Genomic DNA, 16,784 nt, shown 5'->3' with positions numbered 1-16,784 from the left:
CATTGCTCTGTTGAACCATTTGGGAAGGAATGGACACAAGGTGTCTCCTTCAAAATTGCAGTTCTGTCAGAAGAAAGTGAAATACTTGGGTCACCAAATAGAGAAAGGGTCACGGAGAATAATGAAGGAAAGAATAACAAGTGTACTTCAAATGAGTCCACCCAAGACAAGGAGGGAGGTGAGGAAGTTTTTGGGAATGGTGGGCTACTGTCGCCAGTGGATTCCCAACTTCTCAACTTTAGCAAAGCCTTTACTGAAACTGACCCAGAAGGATGCCTTGGATCACATTGAACTGAAAGGAGATGAGATGGATGCTTTTGTTGAATTGAAAGAGTGCATGTGCAGGGCTCCAGCTTTAGGTATGCCTGATTACACAAAGCCTTTCACATTGTTTTGTCATGAACGTGATGCATGTTCTTTGTCTGTCTTGACTCAAGCCCATGGTGGCGTAAACAGACCAGTAGCGTATTTTTCAGCTACTTTGGATCCGGTCGCAGCAGCACTCCCAGGGTGTTTGCGCGCCGTAGCAGCAGTTGGTATCAGCCTCACTCAGAGTGAAGGAATAGTGATGGGACACCCAGTAACAGTCATGGTCCCTCACTCAGTTGAGATACTTTTGACCCGCTCCCGAACGCAACAGATGACCGGAGCAAGACTCACAAGGTATGAAACGATAATTCTGGGCTCACCGAACGTGCAGCTGAAAAGGTGCACTACGTTGAATCCAGCAACCTTGCTTCCTGGTGAAAATGTTGAAATTGAGAACGCTGAAGACGTCGAGCATGACTGCCTTCAGGTGACTGAATTTTGCACAAAACCTCGACCTGACATTAAGGATACTAAACTTGATGAAAATGACCAAATTGTTTTTGTTGATGGTTCATGTCTAAGAGATGGGATGGGAATTTTGAAAGCAGGATATGCTGTATGTACTGTAACAGGTGTCTTGGAAGCGGGCTGGCTTCAAGGAGTCTATTCTGCACAAGTAGCAGAACTTGTAGCCCTTACAAGAGCATGTCAACTGTCTGCATTGATGAAAGTCACCATTTACACTGATAGTCAGTACGGGTTTGGGATTGTGCACGACTTTGGACAACTATGGTCACAGAGAGGTTACCTGACTTCTTCAGGATCCCCAGTGAAAAATGGGGAAAGAATAAGGGAATTGTTACACGCCATTCAAATGCCAGCCGAAGTTGCAGTGGTAAAGTGTAGTGCTCATACGAAAGGACAGGACTATGTTTCTCTGGGAAATGCATATGCGGATCAAGTCGCAAGATTTTGTGCCTTGAACTGTATATTACTCAGGGATGAATGGAATTCAATAAGCGAGCCAGAACTCGAACCAGCTGAAGCATTTGCCTTAAAGGTCGTAGATACAATAGATGAACTAAAAGCACTGCAGAATAACGTCAGGGAGGATGAGAGAGATTCCTGGATTAAATCACAGTGTATAAAGAGACCAGACGAGTTATGGGTTTCAAATGAGGGAAAATTTGTCTTGCCAAACAGTCTCTTATCACAGCTTGCGCGGTTCTATCATGGGCAAGCTCACCTAGGGAGAGATGCCATGATAAGATTGTTCAAAACTGATTGGTTTAACCCCAGATTTCGTCAAGCTGCAGAAGCAGTTTGCCATCGATGTGTCACTTGCCAGCAGATGAACCCAGGAAAGGGAACGGTTGTGAACGCGAGCCACATTGGCAGGGCCAGTGGCCCATTTAGTCGAATGCAGATAGATTTCATTGAGATGCCTGTGCATGGAGGTCTGAAGTATGTGTTGGTGATTTTGTGCATTTTTAGTCACTGGATTGAGGCATACCCCACACGTAGAAATGACAGCCTTACAGTTGCAAAGCTACTGTTGAGAGAGTTGATACCACGTTTCGGATTCCCGATCTCTTTAGAATCAGATAGGGGAAGTCACTTCAATAACGAGGTGATAAAGTTACTTTGCGAAGCGCTGAACATTGAGCAAAAACTGCATTGTAGCTATCGCCCTGAAGCATCAGGATTGGTGGAGCAGATGAATGGTACACTGAAATCAAGAATGGCGAAAATATGTGCATCGACAAATTTGAAATGGCCTGACGCATTGCCCTTGGCGCTAATGTCAATGAGAAACACCCCTGATAGAAAGACTGGATTGTCTCCGCACTAAATTCTCATGGGCAGGGCTATGAGACTTCCTGCAGTTCCCGCAAACGCGCTTTTGAATATTACAGATGATATGGTGTTAGACTACTGCAAGGGTCTGGCTGACGTGGTTCGCTCTTTCTCTCACCAGGTGGAAGCAACCACCTTACCACCGATCCAAGGTCCAGGACACGCACTGAAAGCAGGTGACTGGGTCGTGGTAAAGAAGCACGTGAGGAAGTCGTGTCTGGAACCCCGTTGGAAAGGCCCTTTCCAAGTGATCCTGACGACAACTACCGCTGTGAAGTGTGCGGGGGTTCCCAACTGGATTCACGCCAGTCACACAAAGAAAGTGTTGTGTCCCACAGATGAGGAAGTTGAAGCGCTAAAACTGCCAGTGCCTGATAAAACAGTGCTGAGTGCTGAGACAGAACAAAACCGAACTGAAAGCGAACAGGCAGAAGCAGGAGAGAGAGAGATATTATTGGAGGACGAAGAGACAGACTCACTTGGGGAAGACCAAGGAGAAAGTTCAGACAGCGACGAAGCAGCTGAAGGTGACAAAGAACCTGAAGCAGCTGAGGGTAGCAAAAAGCCTGAAGCAGCTGAGGGTGACAAGGAACCTGAAGCAGCTGAAAGCGATACAGAGCCTGACGAAAGTAACGGTGACGAAGGGCTCGAAAAAGGTGAAAAAGCAGGAGGGCCTGATCAGAGGAGGGCTTTCCCAGAAGCAGACGGTACAGAAAAAGAAAAAGAGAACGTGATCGATTCCCCAGAAGGAGGGGACAAGGCAGAACAGAACGAAACAGTTCAAACTTCTACAGAAAAGGTTGCAGGTCCAACAAATGGACATGGTGCAAAGAGGAGACTAAGGCCCTCATTCTGACCTTGGCGGGCGGCCTCCCGCCGTCAGATTACCGTTCCGCGGTCGAAAGACCGCAGCGGTAATTCTGACTTTCCCGCTGGGCTGGCGGGCGGTCGCCTTCAGACCGCCCGCCAGCCCAGCGGGAAAGAGGCTTCCACGATGAAGCCGGCTCGGAATCGAGCCGGCGGAGTGGAAGCTGTGCGACGGGTGCAGTTGCACCCGTCGCATATTTCACTGTCTGCGCAGCAGACAGTGAAATACATGTAGGGGCCCTCTTACGGGGGCCCCTGCAATGCCCATGCCAGTGGCATGGGCACTGCAGGGGCCCCCAGGGGCCCCGTGACCCCCCCTACCGCCATCCGGATCCCGGCGGTAGGACCGCCGGGATCTGGATGGCGGTAGGGGGGGTCGGAATCCCCGCGGCGGTGCAGCAAGCTGCGCCGCCGTGGAGGATTCAATGGGGCGGCGGTACACTGGTGGGAGCCCGCCAGTGGTGCCGGTCCGACCGCGGCTTTACCGCCGCGGTCGGAATCCCCATTGGAGCACCGCCGGCCTGTCGGCGGTGCTCCCGCGGTCCTCCACCCTGGCGGTCAAAGACCGCCAGGGTCAGAATGAGGGCCTAAGTATATCACCAGTAAAACAAAGGACCGAAGAAGGTTTGAACGACGGAGAAAGGCCAAAAGTGAAAGAGAAAAGAAAAGAAGTGTCTGTCGTGGTACCAATCTCGAGTGAAGAAAAAGACTTGACAAAAGAGGAAAGTACCAGCGAGGCAGAATCGAAAAGAGAAGCAAAATTGAAAAGGAAAAGGATACCCAACAGGAGATATTCCGGTCCAAAATGGGCATATGCAGTCAATGACGATTGGACTGACGAGTTTGTATCTCTAAGCATCGAGAACGAAGAAGAAAATATACCAATAGAAAAGAAAAGTTTTATGGACTCTGTTGATTGAAAGGGTGATAAATGATATTGCTTGCTACAATCTAACGTGAAAACAAACAACCAGCTGAGACATTGCTAAACCGGATGAGACGTTTGCTGAACTGAAAAAGACTGAGTTATTGCCGAATTGAGACAAATGCTGCTAACCGATAAGTGACTGGCCTCTTGAAGAAAACTGTGTGAACATTGCGCTCGTTCAGCTTTGTAACTGAATTGCTAAATAGTTTCTTTATAGGTGCTTCTAGCTCTCTGAATCTATACAGATCATGGCTACACAAAACAGTAGAAAGAAATATTGTAAATATGTGTGTATAGGCTTGATAATTGCATGTGTACTAATAATAATGGCAATAGTGCTTGCAATGCATGGAAAGGGTGAGAATGAGAAAATTGACGCTTCTACTTTTGCTCCTGTTACTGTCACTGAATTAACCGCATTGAAAAGACTAGAAATAGATGAGAGACTCTTGCATGATAAGAAGGAGCTTTCGTATAATGTTTTCTATCGCTTGCTAACAGAGTATGTTGAGACTATGGATGCGAAAGATTGTTATGTGTGTACACAGATACCGACATCAGTAAAGGAAGGGGTGACATATCACCACATGCCTCTTACATACGGGATTACATGTAGTATAGTAATGTCTAGGTTTTATGGTCAAACTAACATACAGTATTTTTACTCGAATTCTGATGTTACCTTTGCATATGTTCCTATAATAGCGCAGCTAAGTCAGATTGCTAAAGATTGGGATGCTAAAATAATGAGGGAATTTTTCGAGCCAATGCTACCTTTTGAAACGGCTCACGCTCATAGGGAAAACCTTACCTGCTCGCTCTCTGCAGTAGAAATAAGCTTTTTAGATCGCACAGATGATAGAAGGGCACAAATGAAGGCGAAATTAGAAAAAGAGCTACATAAGAGGACTTCAGTAGACAATTATGATTTTGCTGCAATAAAGACACAAGGGAGAATAGCTTTAGATGCTTGGCATGTAGGGAAGTTTTGTATATATCGAGGTGAATCTTATTATGATAACATTTTCGTAGGAGCGAGTGAGTGTAAACATACGTTTATCTTTAAGGCCAAATGGACATTCATGATGAACGGACTTGACCCTGTCATTCCAGGTGTATATTACATTTGTGGGTATAATGCCTATTATCGTCTTCCAAAGGGATGGTGGGGGAGATGTTATTTGGGTATAGTGTTCCCAAAGGTTTATCAACTGGATGACTTATCGATGATTCAAAAGACATCTGGATCCCATCGTATCCAGAAAAGAGAGACCGCAGCTGCTGTGGTAGGAGATACATTTGGAGCCATGATTCCTTCATTGGGAGTTGTGCTGAATTCCATCAAAATAAGAAAGTTGTCTACTATAGTGGATAACATGTTGACAAAGTTTTCAGGTGCTATAATACTGATAGATGCTGAACTTGCAGCGGAAAGAGCTATGACTCTTCAAAATAGGCTTGCTTTAGACATTCTTTTAGCAAAGGATGGCGGCGTTTGCAAAATGCTTGGTGCGCGCCACTGTTGTACGTATATTCCCGACAATAGTGTGAAGATTAAAACTATGCTTGCTAATCTAACAAAAGAAAGTGCAGATTTGAAGGAATTGAAAGAACCAGGAGTGTGGGAGAAGGTTGGAAAAGGACTTGCTTCAGTGGGAAATTGGATCGGGGGAATTTGGAATGGAATATTACTAAAAATAATACAGGGAATATTAATTGTATTGATTTGCATATTTGGAATTTGGGGAATAAAAAGGGGAATAATAATGATTATGGAAAGAATTAAGAGAAGAAAGGAAGAGAAAATTATGAAAAGAATGGCAGAAGAATACAAAGCGAAAACTAGGGGAATTAAAAGGAAAAGAGAACTGACAGAATTTTAATGGAATAAAATTTGTGGGCATGATTTGGTGTGATGACAACTAGTCATCAGAGGAGGGATTGATGAAGCAGAAATGAAGGTTTTACATTTATTAGCGCATAAACGTAGTGTTGAAATAATCATGTGTGACTCTAACCGAACTAATAAAGATTGTACGGGGACAAAATGTGCCCTTAAAGTAGTTTGCCAACATTCATAAGCGTGCTTTATATAACGTGGTGTATTAGAATTGCACTAATCCGACATAATCATAAACGTATGCTACGATTTGCTTGTTTGAAATGCTTTAGCTTAGCATAACTTTAGTAGAGGCTTCGGCCTAGTTGCCTGGTCTCACGGTTTAGATGCTCGTATTTTCCAATGTGCTAATAAACGTGTATTTTTGCTTGAAGCTGTACTTTTCCACTGAGATCGTTCACATGCTTATCTTAAAGTTTCGTGCCAGCTTGGCATTTTTTCTCTTTACTCCAAGGTCGATCTGCAGGTGCGGACAATGGAGGCTCTGAAAGTGAGCTAATTGGTATAAAATGTTGCAACTTGCGTGCCCATCTCCAAGGATAATGTATGCTTAAGTAAAAGCTTGAGAACTGTCGTTTTTGATTGGACAATTTGAAGCTAACCTATGAACCCTCCAATGGAAGACCCTACTGGATTTGAACTGTTGTCTATAAAACCCAGGTGCACGAGAGGAAAGTATCCATTATTGGACATCCCGCCATTTTGCAGACTTCGTAGCTATTATGGCCCACCTTGCTGCGACGCCATTTTGAAAGAGACTTTGATGCTTTCTCTAATCGAGAGAAAGAGACTTTAAATGATTCTTGCCCTAGAGACTTTAACTTTGATCCCTTTGCATGAAGTAGTAGTTTTATTTTGCCGCCGTGAGGCATTTGCCCCGTTCACCCCTGCCCCTTTGCCCCGTCCCAGGCTGATCGAAATGGTACCCATGCTGATCGAGAAACGGTACCTGTGAGACGAAGACTTCCTTGTATGCTGATCGTAATTGGTAAATATGAAAGGAAATTGTACAATTGCATTGTGTTTCCTTTAGGTAACCAACTGCTGATTTTGACAAGATCCCTAGTTAGGAGTTTTTCCAAATTAATGTTGCTAAATTGTTTTTGCATGAAGTCCCACATGCCGGTACTAATTTGAGGTTAGATGAGGATTCCTTTTGTTGCACGATGCAATTTGAGACCTTGTTATGCTGACTAAATGTATGCAATTAGTTCATTACAGATTATAGTATTAGTGATTTGCATTGCTATCATCGAATGCCTTGTTATTCAAATGCTGCATAGATTGCACTTGTTTCGCCGTTATGGACAGCTATTAATGTTCATTTACGTTTATCATTTGGTGTTGAGACACATTTATATTGTGCTAGCTTTGTTAATATAGGGAAATAAATTCATTAACTTTGCATAAATTTGGTGTGGTTATTCCTGACTGAAAGGTCAGGGTTCGCCGAAATGTATTCTGGATTAATTGTCAAGTGTTATGTTGATCAGGGTATTGCTTATGTTCGTTATTGATTATTGATTTGATGCAATTGATCGATATAGAGTACGGAGAGTCCCACTTAGTCAAAAGATTCATCGGCCTAAAGAGCGTCCCAATACAGGTAAAATTACTAGTACGGAACGCTCTATCAGTCCCTTCACATATATAATTTGCGGCATGCAGTTTAGTGGTAGACATTTGCTACCTGTCTCTCCTATACTCCCCTTTCACCACATGATTCATGTATGCCCTCGCCTCCACCAGCTTTTTCTTTCATCCGGGGGGTGCTTCGATCTGCTCTCCCCCTTGCTCATTCTTTTATTAAGTCTTCCCGTCGCTCCACTTTACTACTGCCATGCAAACACACACATTCATGGCCCAAGAAAGCCACTGTATTTTTACGATTTTTTTTTACCAAGAGATGGTAAAATTGGCCATGTATAATTTTACATTTTAACAAGTTAATTTGTGCTTTAAAAGAATGGTCCGGCCTGTCAAGAACATAAAAATAGCCAGTCGCTAGCTCTTATAAGAGAACTAAGTCGAGGAAGAGACATACACAAAACAAGAACGATATGTTGTTAAACATTTTGCTGATAACCATAAATTTCATCCTGGTTTCCCTAAGCGCTTATAAGATGCACCGCGTCTACATTTATGTATTTGTACATATACGTATACGTGTATATAACTATTTAAGGAGACCGCATCTGCGTGCAACCTTAAAGAGAAGTGTTACTGAGGTGAGAATTCTTGATGCCTGAATCGTCCATTTTCATGTTACTCTGCTAACCAATATCTTAAAGACATTCACGGAATCTTGTTATTTGAGATTTCAACAGTTCCTTTGACATTTGTTGAATTACTAAAATCCCCACCTAAAATGGAAGATACCAAGAGTGCCATTTAGGGGCATATTTATACTCCGTTTGCGCCGAATTTGAGTCGTTTTTTCGACGCAAATTCGACGCAAAACTAACTCCATATTTATACTTTGGCGTTAGACGCGTCTAGCGCCAAAGTTCATGGAGTTAGCGTCATTTTTTGGCGTGAACACCTTCCTTGCGTTAATGAGATGCAAGGTAGGCGTTCCCGTCTTAAAAAATTACTCCCAGACATGTGCGTGGTATTTATACTCCCTGGCAAAAATGACGCCCGGGAGTGGGCGGGGCAAAAAAACCCACATTTGTGCCTCTTTTTAACGCCTGGGTCAGGGCAGGCGTTAAGGGACCTGTGGGCTCAGAATGAGCCCAGAGGTGCCCTCCCCTGCCCCCAGGGACACCCCCTGCCACCCTTGCCCACCCCAGGAGGACACCCAAGGATGGAGGGACCCATCCCAGGGAAGAAAAGGTAAGTTGTGGTAAGTATTTTTTTTAATTTTTATTTGTGGCATAGGGGGGCCTGATTTGTGCCCCCCTACATGCCACTATGCCCAATGACCATGCCCAGGGGACATAAGTCACCTGGGCATGGCCATTGGGCAAGGGGGCATGACTCCTGTCTTTGCTAAGACAGGAGTCATGTTAATGGCATCTGGGCGCCCAAAAAAAATGGCGCAAATCGGGTTAAGACGATTTTTTTGCCTCAGCCTGACTTTCCCCATTTTGGGACGCCCAAACGCCATTTTTCCCTACGCCGGCGCTGCCTGGTGTACGTCGTTTTTTTTCACGCACACCAGGCAGCGCCGGTCGGCTAACGCCGGCTAATGCCATTCAATAAATACGGCGGCCGCATGGCGCTTCAGAATGGCGTTAGCCGGCGCTAATTTTTTGGGCGCAAAACTGCGTTAGCGCAGTTTTGCGTCAAAAAGTATAAATATGGCCCCTAATGTTTTTGCATAATTTTTGTCTCCATGTTTCCGTGCAGTTTTGGTATCAAGCATTCTTCTGTTTATGTGATTAACTACTTGAACAGATAGATGGTATAGACGTGTTATTTGTTCGCAAGCATCTATAACTGTAGAAATGTTAGAATAAGTTTGGTGTGCCTCGGGATTATTCTGGAATGCCTCGCTCTGGTGACTAGAGTGTCCAACAGGAGACCAACTGTAACCAGGCTAATGTGTTTGAGAGCTCCGCATGCCCAGCAAGCAGTCTGTTAAAAGGTTTAGAGAGTTAGACAGGGAGGGTACGGTGGCTGGAGAGTCCACCAGTGGACTAGGCAGAAAGGCACGATAGCTGACACCTCTCTGACCACTTTGGGACCCTCCTAAGGCCTAGCTCTGAATCCAGCTTCACGTCATTCGTGTTTTGTCCCATCTGCCGACCCCCAAAGGACATGACAAAATCCAACAGTGAAACTGTGCAGTGATGCAATCAACTCACTGACAAATCTGCTTTGATGAAGTCTATAGAGGTGCCCAGCTGGGCCCTTGGACCACTGACCACGACCAATGAGCAGGGAACAGGGGGGCAGTGACTCATTGCCCTTTCACGGGATTAGATACACTTATCCAGACCGCTCTTGCAGGAAGAGGTGCACGTTTTTTCAGATCTATTCTGAATTCAATTAGAAGTGCTGAACATTTCTATAACTTCAATGATTTTTTTTACAATTTGCGTTTTTCAATAAAGCACAGCCTTAAAGCATGGTCATCAGAACGTTGTATATGAACACTAGATTATATTACAGAAGATCAGATTCAATTTAAAAGCAACAGGGAGATTACGTGATTTGCTCAGAGTCACAGGATGCTACGATGATTCTGGGGCTCCACACCCAAACACGGATTCCCAGTTCCAAAGTTGGCAGCTTTGGCCCTTAAGTCACATCTCCTCACCCAGTTTTTAGGTTGAAGCCTACCAGACAGCATAGCTGTCTGGTTTTTAGCCACATCTTGAGGGCATTCAGAAAGCTTCCATGGGTATGCATTAGGCCCATTGCTTACTATTGACTTTCTGTTTTGTAACTCATACTTGCTTGCTTTCTATTTGCTGGCTTTTGTCTTGTTTAGGCTGTCCAGCTTAAGTTTGTCCCTGCCATGGCCCAAACCCTATTTAAGGTATTCTTCCACCAATGCTCGAGTTCTGTGAATAGGCCTTTGAAGCTTGTTCTCATATTTTCACATTTGCTGTGTATTAAAGGAAATGATCAAACATCAGGCTTTCACTTCCGAGGGAGCTTGGTATTTACTTCTCTTTTTCTGACTTCAAAGTGAGAGGACTTACATGACAATCATGCTGGCTACTCGGAGTTTCTCTAGCACTTAACAAAAGTTTAATATCTGTTAATGAACTGTACGGATATTTCAGAATATTTCATAAGTATAGAAGTACAAATGAAGCATATTTTTTGGTAATTCTGAAGTGTGGTGGAAGTACATATTTTAATACGAACAAAACAAATAGTTACACTTGGTGATGACATTTCCACACATTAACGTTTGTGCGCTGTATAGTTTTAATAGAAAAACATTTTGTCGGTGTAAATGTAAAGGTAATTTCAATTGAAGATATATTGTGTGTAATAGCAGCACGCTAACACACCATGCATACTCCACTTTACCTCACTCCTCTATTCTCTGTACCACTCCACACCACACTATGGGCCAGATATACATCCCTCTGGTATTGCGACTCGCAATCTTGCAATCTCTGCAATTTGCCAATTGTGAGTCGCAATACCGAATGCAGAACAGTGTAACTCACACTGTTTGCGATTCCCAGTGGGGTCGCAAATGACCCACCTCATTAATATTCTTGAGGTAGGTCTCATTAATATTCATGAGGTAGATCACAATTTGCAACTCCATTGGGAATTGCCACACTGACAGGGATGGTGGGCTGCTGGAGACAGCAGACCACCATTGCTGTGATTGCTTTTTTTTTAAAACACGATTTTTTTTTAAATGCAGCCCATTTTACTTAAAGGAAAAAGGAATGCATTTAAAAAACAAAAATGAAAAGCTTTCTTTTTATTTTTTCAGAGCAGGCAGTGGTCCGTGGAACCACTGCCTGCTCTGAAAAAATATTTTTGCATGCATTCACAAAGGTGAAGGTATCCCATGGGAACTCCTTCCCGTATGCAAATGGGTTAGTTGTGACAGCATTCACGGTCACAAAACAATCATACATCGCACTGAGACTCAAAATTAGGAAGGGAACGCCCCTTCCTAATTGTGACTCGCAAACCCTTTTTGCGATTCGGTAAAGAGATTGACAAAATCACAAAATTTGCATTTGTGCTTCACAAAATGCTTTTTTCTCATTGCAAACGGGCCGATTCTGAGAATCAGGCAGTTTGAGAAGAGAAAAAAGCTTTGTACATGTGGCCCTTAGCCACTCCACACTGGGTCACTGCACTCTGCTCTGCATCTCTCTACTCCACACTACATCACTCTATCTTTACTGTATTCTGCGCCACTCTGTTTTATGCCAATGCACTCTACCCCACTCCACTCTATTATGCACCACTGCACTCTTTGCTACTACATTCTAAACCATTCCAATTGAGGCCACTTCACTCTACTCTGCACCTCTCCACTCTATGCCACTATACTCTGCAATACTGCACTCAATGCCACTTCACTGTACACTAAAGCACTCTGCTCTGTACAACTCCACAATAATGCACTTTGTGCCAATCCCCTCTACACCATTCTAATCTACTCTGCACCACTGTACTCAGCGCCACTGCCCTCTATGCCACTGCACTCTACTATGTGCCACTCCAGTCTACACCACTTCACTCTACTCTGAAGCAATTTACTCTGTGCTACTCCACTCTCCACCACTCTAGTCTACTCTGCGCCGTTCAACTCTACTCCACACCACTCTGTCCTATGCCACTGGACTTTACTCTAACCACTGCACTCTATTGCACTGTGCTCCACACTTATCCACTTGCCACTCATCTCTGCCACACTGCACTCTTAGCCACTGAATGCTACACCACTGTACTCTGTGCCATTGCACTCTATGCAACTGCATTCTACTCAGCACCACCCTACTGCACTCTATGCCAATGCACTCTGTACCTACTACCACTACACTACACTCTATGCCTCTCTCCTCTCCTATGTACCAGTGCACTCTTCAAAAGTTAACTCCACACCACTCCAGTCTAGGCCACTACACTCGATGCCACTCTATTCTACAACACTATACTCCATGCAACTGCACTCTATGGTAGTGCACTGTACTCTGTACCACACCATGCTAGCACACTCCATGTCACCACACTCTACCCGGTAACACTCTACTCCACCCTGCAACACTCCACACCACTTCAATCTACTCTGAAACAATCTACTATACGGCACTGCACTCTAAGTCACTCTCCTCCACTGCACTCTAAGCCGCACCTATGCTGCTCCACTCTACTCTACAGCATTCTACTCTACAACACTGCCCTCTACACCACACTACTCTAAACCACTGCACTCTTGGCCAATGTACTATACACTACTTTACTCAAAACTAATGCACTCAACGCAACTACACTCTACTGCAGCTACACTGCACTCTACAACACTACTCTGAAACACTGCATTCTTCATCACTGAACTCTGTCACTTTACTTTATGCCACTCTACCCTGCACCACTCAACTCTACACCACTCTACTGCACTCCAAGCCAATGCACGCCATGCCACTCTATTCTGCATCACTCCCTTCTACTCCACTGCACTCTACATCACTCTAATCTACTCTGCACCACTGTACTCCTCTGCACTTCACTCCACTACATGCCACTCTACACCTCTGCACTCTATCATGCACCTCTCCACTCTATGCCACTTCACTCTACTCTGAGACAATCTACTCTACGCCACTCTGCACCACTCCACACTGCACTGTGGCACTCCGTTCTACACCACTCTACACCACTCTATGATATTCTACTCCTTGTTTCTGCACTCTACGCCAATGTGCTCAACACCACATTACTCAAAACCAATGTACTCTACACCACTGCATTTTATGCCAGACTATCATGTACTTCTTGCCACTTTACTCTAAGCCACCCACAGCACTCCTCTACAACACTCCACTCCACAACTCTCCACTGTATGACACTCTACTTCATTAAACTCCACTCCACTCTGACACACTATTTCACTCTCTGCCATTTGACAGCACTCTAATCCACTCTGTGCCACACGACAACACTACTCCACTCTAAAACGCTCTACCCAACTTCCTTTACCCACTCCATGCTACTTTACTTCACTCTATTCTATGACACACAACTCCACTCCACTACCCCATTCTATATCTTTCGACTGTATTGCACTCCACTCTAGGACAATCTGCTCCACTCTACCACACTCTACCACACTCTACAACACTCAAGTCCACTCTACAGCACTATGGCCCTGATTCTAACTGACCGCGGAGGCCATTCAGGCTTTCCCGCTGGGCTGGCGGGCGACCGCCAGAAGGCCGCCCGCCAGCCCTGCGGGAAACCCCTCCCCACGAGGAAGCCGGCTCCGAATGGAGCCGGTGGAGTGGGTATGTGCGACGGGTGCAGTGGCACCCGTTGCGTATTTCAGTGTCTGCACTGAAATACATAGTGGGGCCCTCTTACGGGGGCCCCGCGGCACCCCCTACCGCCATCCTGTTCCTGGCGGGAGACCCGCCAGGAACAGGATGGCGGTAGGGGGTGTCAGAATCCCCATGGCGGCGGAGCGCGCTCCGCCGCCATGGAGGATTCTAAAGGGCAGCGGAAAACCGGCGGGAGACCGCCGGTTTTCCGCATCTGACCACGGCCGAACCGCCGCGGTCAGAATGCCCTGCGGGGCACCGCCGGCCTGTCGGTGGTGCTCCCGCCGACCCTGGCCCCGGCGGTCTCTGACCGCCGGGGTCAGAATGACCCCCTATATGCCATTCCATTCTACTACAGTGTGACACTTTGTGTCACTTCATTCTGTGACAATCTACTCTGCTCTATGCCACTCTACTCTATAGCACTCTACTCCACTTCACACACTCTGTGCCACTCCGCTCTACTCTATACCATTCCACTCTACAACACTCTATGCCACTCCACTACACTCTACTCCACTCTTCAACACTAACTGCTCTCTACAAAACTCTACTCCCTCCATGACAATCCACAACACCACCCCACTTCATGCCACTCAGCTGTGATCTTTGACAATCCATGAAACGCTACGCCAATCCACGCTACTCTACTCCATGACACTCCACACCACTTTCCTTTATGCCACTAACTTTTAGCCATTCTAAACAGCAGCCACGCTGGCGTACAACATGGCTAAAACAGATTGGCAAACCCAATAGCTCTTTCATAGCGAGACCTGTTGGCTTTGCCAATTCTTGTTTTCTTTTATTGTGGCATGGCACGAGATCTGGCTTACAGCTAAAACTGTTTCTAGCAAGGCCTAAACGCACCAGACATATGCTTATAAAACAAAAAGGTTTTCAATTAATCTTTTAAATGGAGATATAGTTAACGAAAGCCAATATACACAGGTTACTCGTGCCGCACTTTACCTGGGAACACTGAGAAAGAGAAAAGTAGGAAGAAACGCATGGAAGGAAGGGGACAAATAGAAGATACAACAAAGACGCAGAGCCAAGAGCACGAGGATGGGTATCTAAAGACCTGAGAGAACATTAGTAGGTGGACAGTGAATAAACGAGCACAATTAAACACCAGTAATGGAAAATAACCACGAAGCAAATATATGATGATAAATGCAGATACATTGTAATAGATAATGAGCTCAGATTTTACTGATATTGTACTGATTGGTACAGCAGACTTTAGAGAATGAGGAATTCTGGCTCTGAAAATTAAGAGAGGATTCAAATTCACAGCGAAAGCCCACTCGTGTGAGAGGTACATAAATGGTTAGCTATCATTTATACTTTTTCACATTTAAATGTTGACTATGAACTTGCTCAATACTAATAACAATAAAGCGCCAAAATGTTGAAAAAAAACATACCGAAAATGTGAAAATAATTACATTTTAAACAATACTCACCAATCTTTGCATAAGAGGCTAGAATAATCCAAAGTGTGATTTCGTATGGAATCTGCACGAAATTGTAGTCCACGGTGAAGGCATGGTACCTTCCATCCCGTCCTAACTCACCAGGAGCTGAAGGACTTGAAGATGTATTTCCCAAACCAGCAGCGGCTGTGCACTCCAAGGAGACGACCAAAAGCAGGAAACCAATTACACTTAACTCCATGACCGACAAGTTAGTTTACCAAACACGGTCTCAACGTTATCGTTTCGCACTTCTTCCAGTCAAAACTTACCCCGCTTCATTCCTCAGTGTGAGAACAGACGCAACTTGTAGAAATTACATTTCATAAAAAGTTCAGCCATTACGATCTGCCTTTTGGCCTGAGTCAGAAACTAAAAATCAGATAGGCAAAGTCAAAGCACACACCCAGCCTTCAGCAGCCAATGTCAAACAAGCCCCTGTTGACAGCGAGCCTAGTTTCACTAAAGAGTTTGCGTAAGATATGAGTCAGATTGCTTAAAAAAAAGTTTCACTTATTATCAGAAGGTAAATACTGTTACTATGACGTCTGGTAAAGCTACCTCCCTCTTTCGGCTACCCCATTTATCATAGCATCTGTTGATGTGGTCAATTCAGAGGTGTCGGAAACATGGACTACTATAACAAGGTAAAGTAAGAAAAGATGCGTGAGAAATGTCCTGTAAGTTTCCTCACGTGCGCGCAAAGCTTAGGTGACAATGAGGACACCTAGTGGCCAGCGTTTATAACATTAAGGGAACGTCAGTTCCGAAAGCAGACTGGGAATAACTCCAAAGGGAGGGGTTCCAGCACAGGACCCAGCTCGATGAGAATGGGTCGAGACATCTGTAAGATTCCAAAATGTCCCCTCTTCCCTACTGAACACGTTGCTGTGAACCCCGGAAGAAATACTGCTAAATGTGATAAACATACATCTTGGAACAACTTGTCACAATTAAAACCTTAAAAAGCTAGGTTTATTCTAAGGGATAGATGTAACTCGTGTAACTCAGTGTAGCGTCAACTCTCAGAATTACGAAAATATTCTGCAAGATTACGCATGATTATGCAAGAAGAATAAGTTTATATTTAGCACTATTACTTAATGAAAATAATGCCTCCCAGTGGTCCAAAACGGGCCAGAGAATGCATTTAGCACTAAGAAATAGTGCTAAATGAAACAGAACACAAACAGTAAGTGCGAGAAGCCTTTTGTACTTGCTTAATGTGCTCTCAGGGTAGGATTTTCCTACAACTCACCCCCATCATTCAGCACTATTTTCTTATAGCAAAATGTCCCCTCGTGTGCAAGATGGGAGTGAAAAGGCATTTTGTTCTAAGCAATAGCACTAAGGGGCATATTTACAAGAAAGTGGCGCATTGGTCCCGATTCACAACTTTTCTTGCATTGCCCTTGCCCCACCTAACAACACCATTGTTGCCCCATATTTACAATATGTTGCACACCATAGCGGTC

The 16,784-nt window shown here is 44.7% G+C and overlaps 1 protein-coding gene across 1 annotated transcript in view; it reads right to left on the bottom strand.

Moving 5' to 3' along the window:
- Window positions 1-15,685, bottom strand: part of SLC9A4 (solute carrier family 9 member A4) — a 483,018-nt gene extending 467,333 nt beyond the window's left edge. Inside the window, exon 1 of the mRNA XM_069204437.1 lies at window positions 15,301-15,685. Within this exon, the coding sequence (XP_069060538.1) occupies window positions 15,301-15,511 (211 nt within the window). The 5' untranslated portion in view covers window positions 15,512-15,685. The remainder of the gene's footprint in view (window positions 1-15,300) is intronic.
- Window positions 15,686-16,784: the final 1,099 nt, after the last annotated feature.

This window comes from Pleurodeles waltl, chromosome 8 (genome assembly GCF_031143425.1).
Source record: "Pleurodeles waltl isolate 20211129_DDA chromosome 8, aPleWal1.hap1.20221129, whole genome shotgun sequence".
NCBI classification, from domain to species: Eukaryota; Metazoa; Chordata; class Amphibia; order Caudata; family Salamandridae; genus Pleurodeles; species Pleurodeles waltl.
This window is presented reverse-complemented; position numbering and strand designations above follow the sequence as displayed.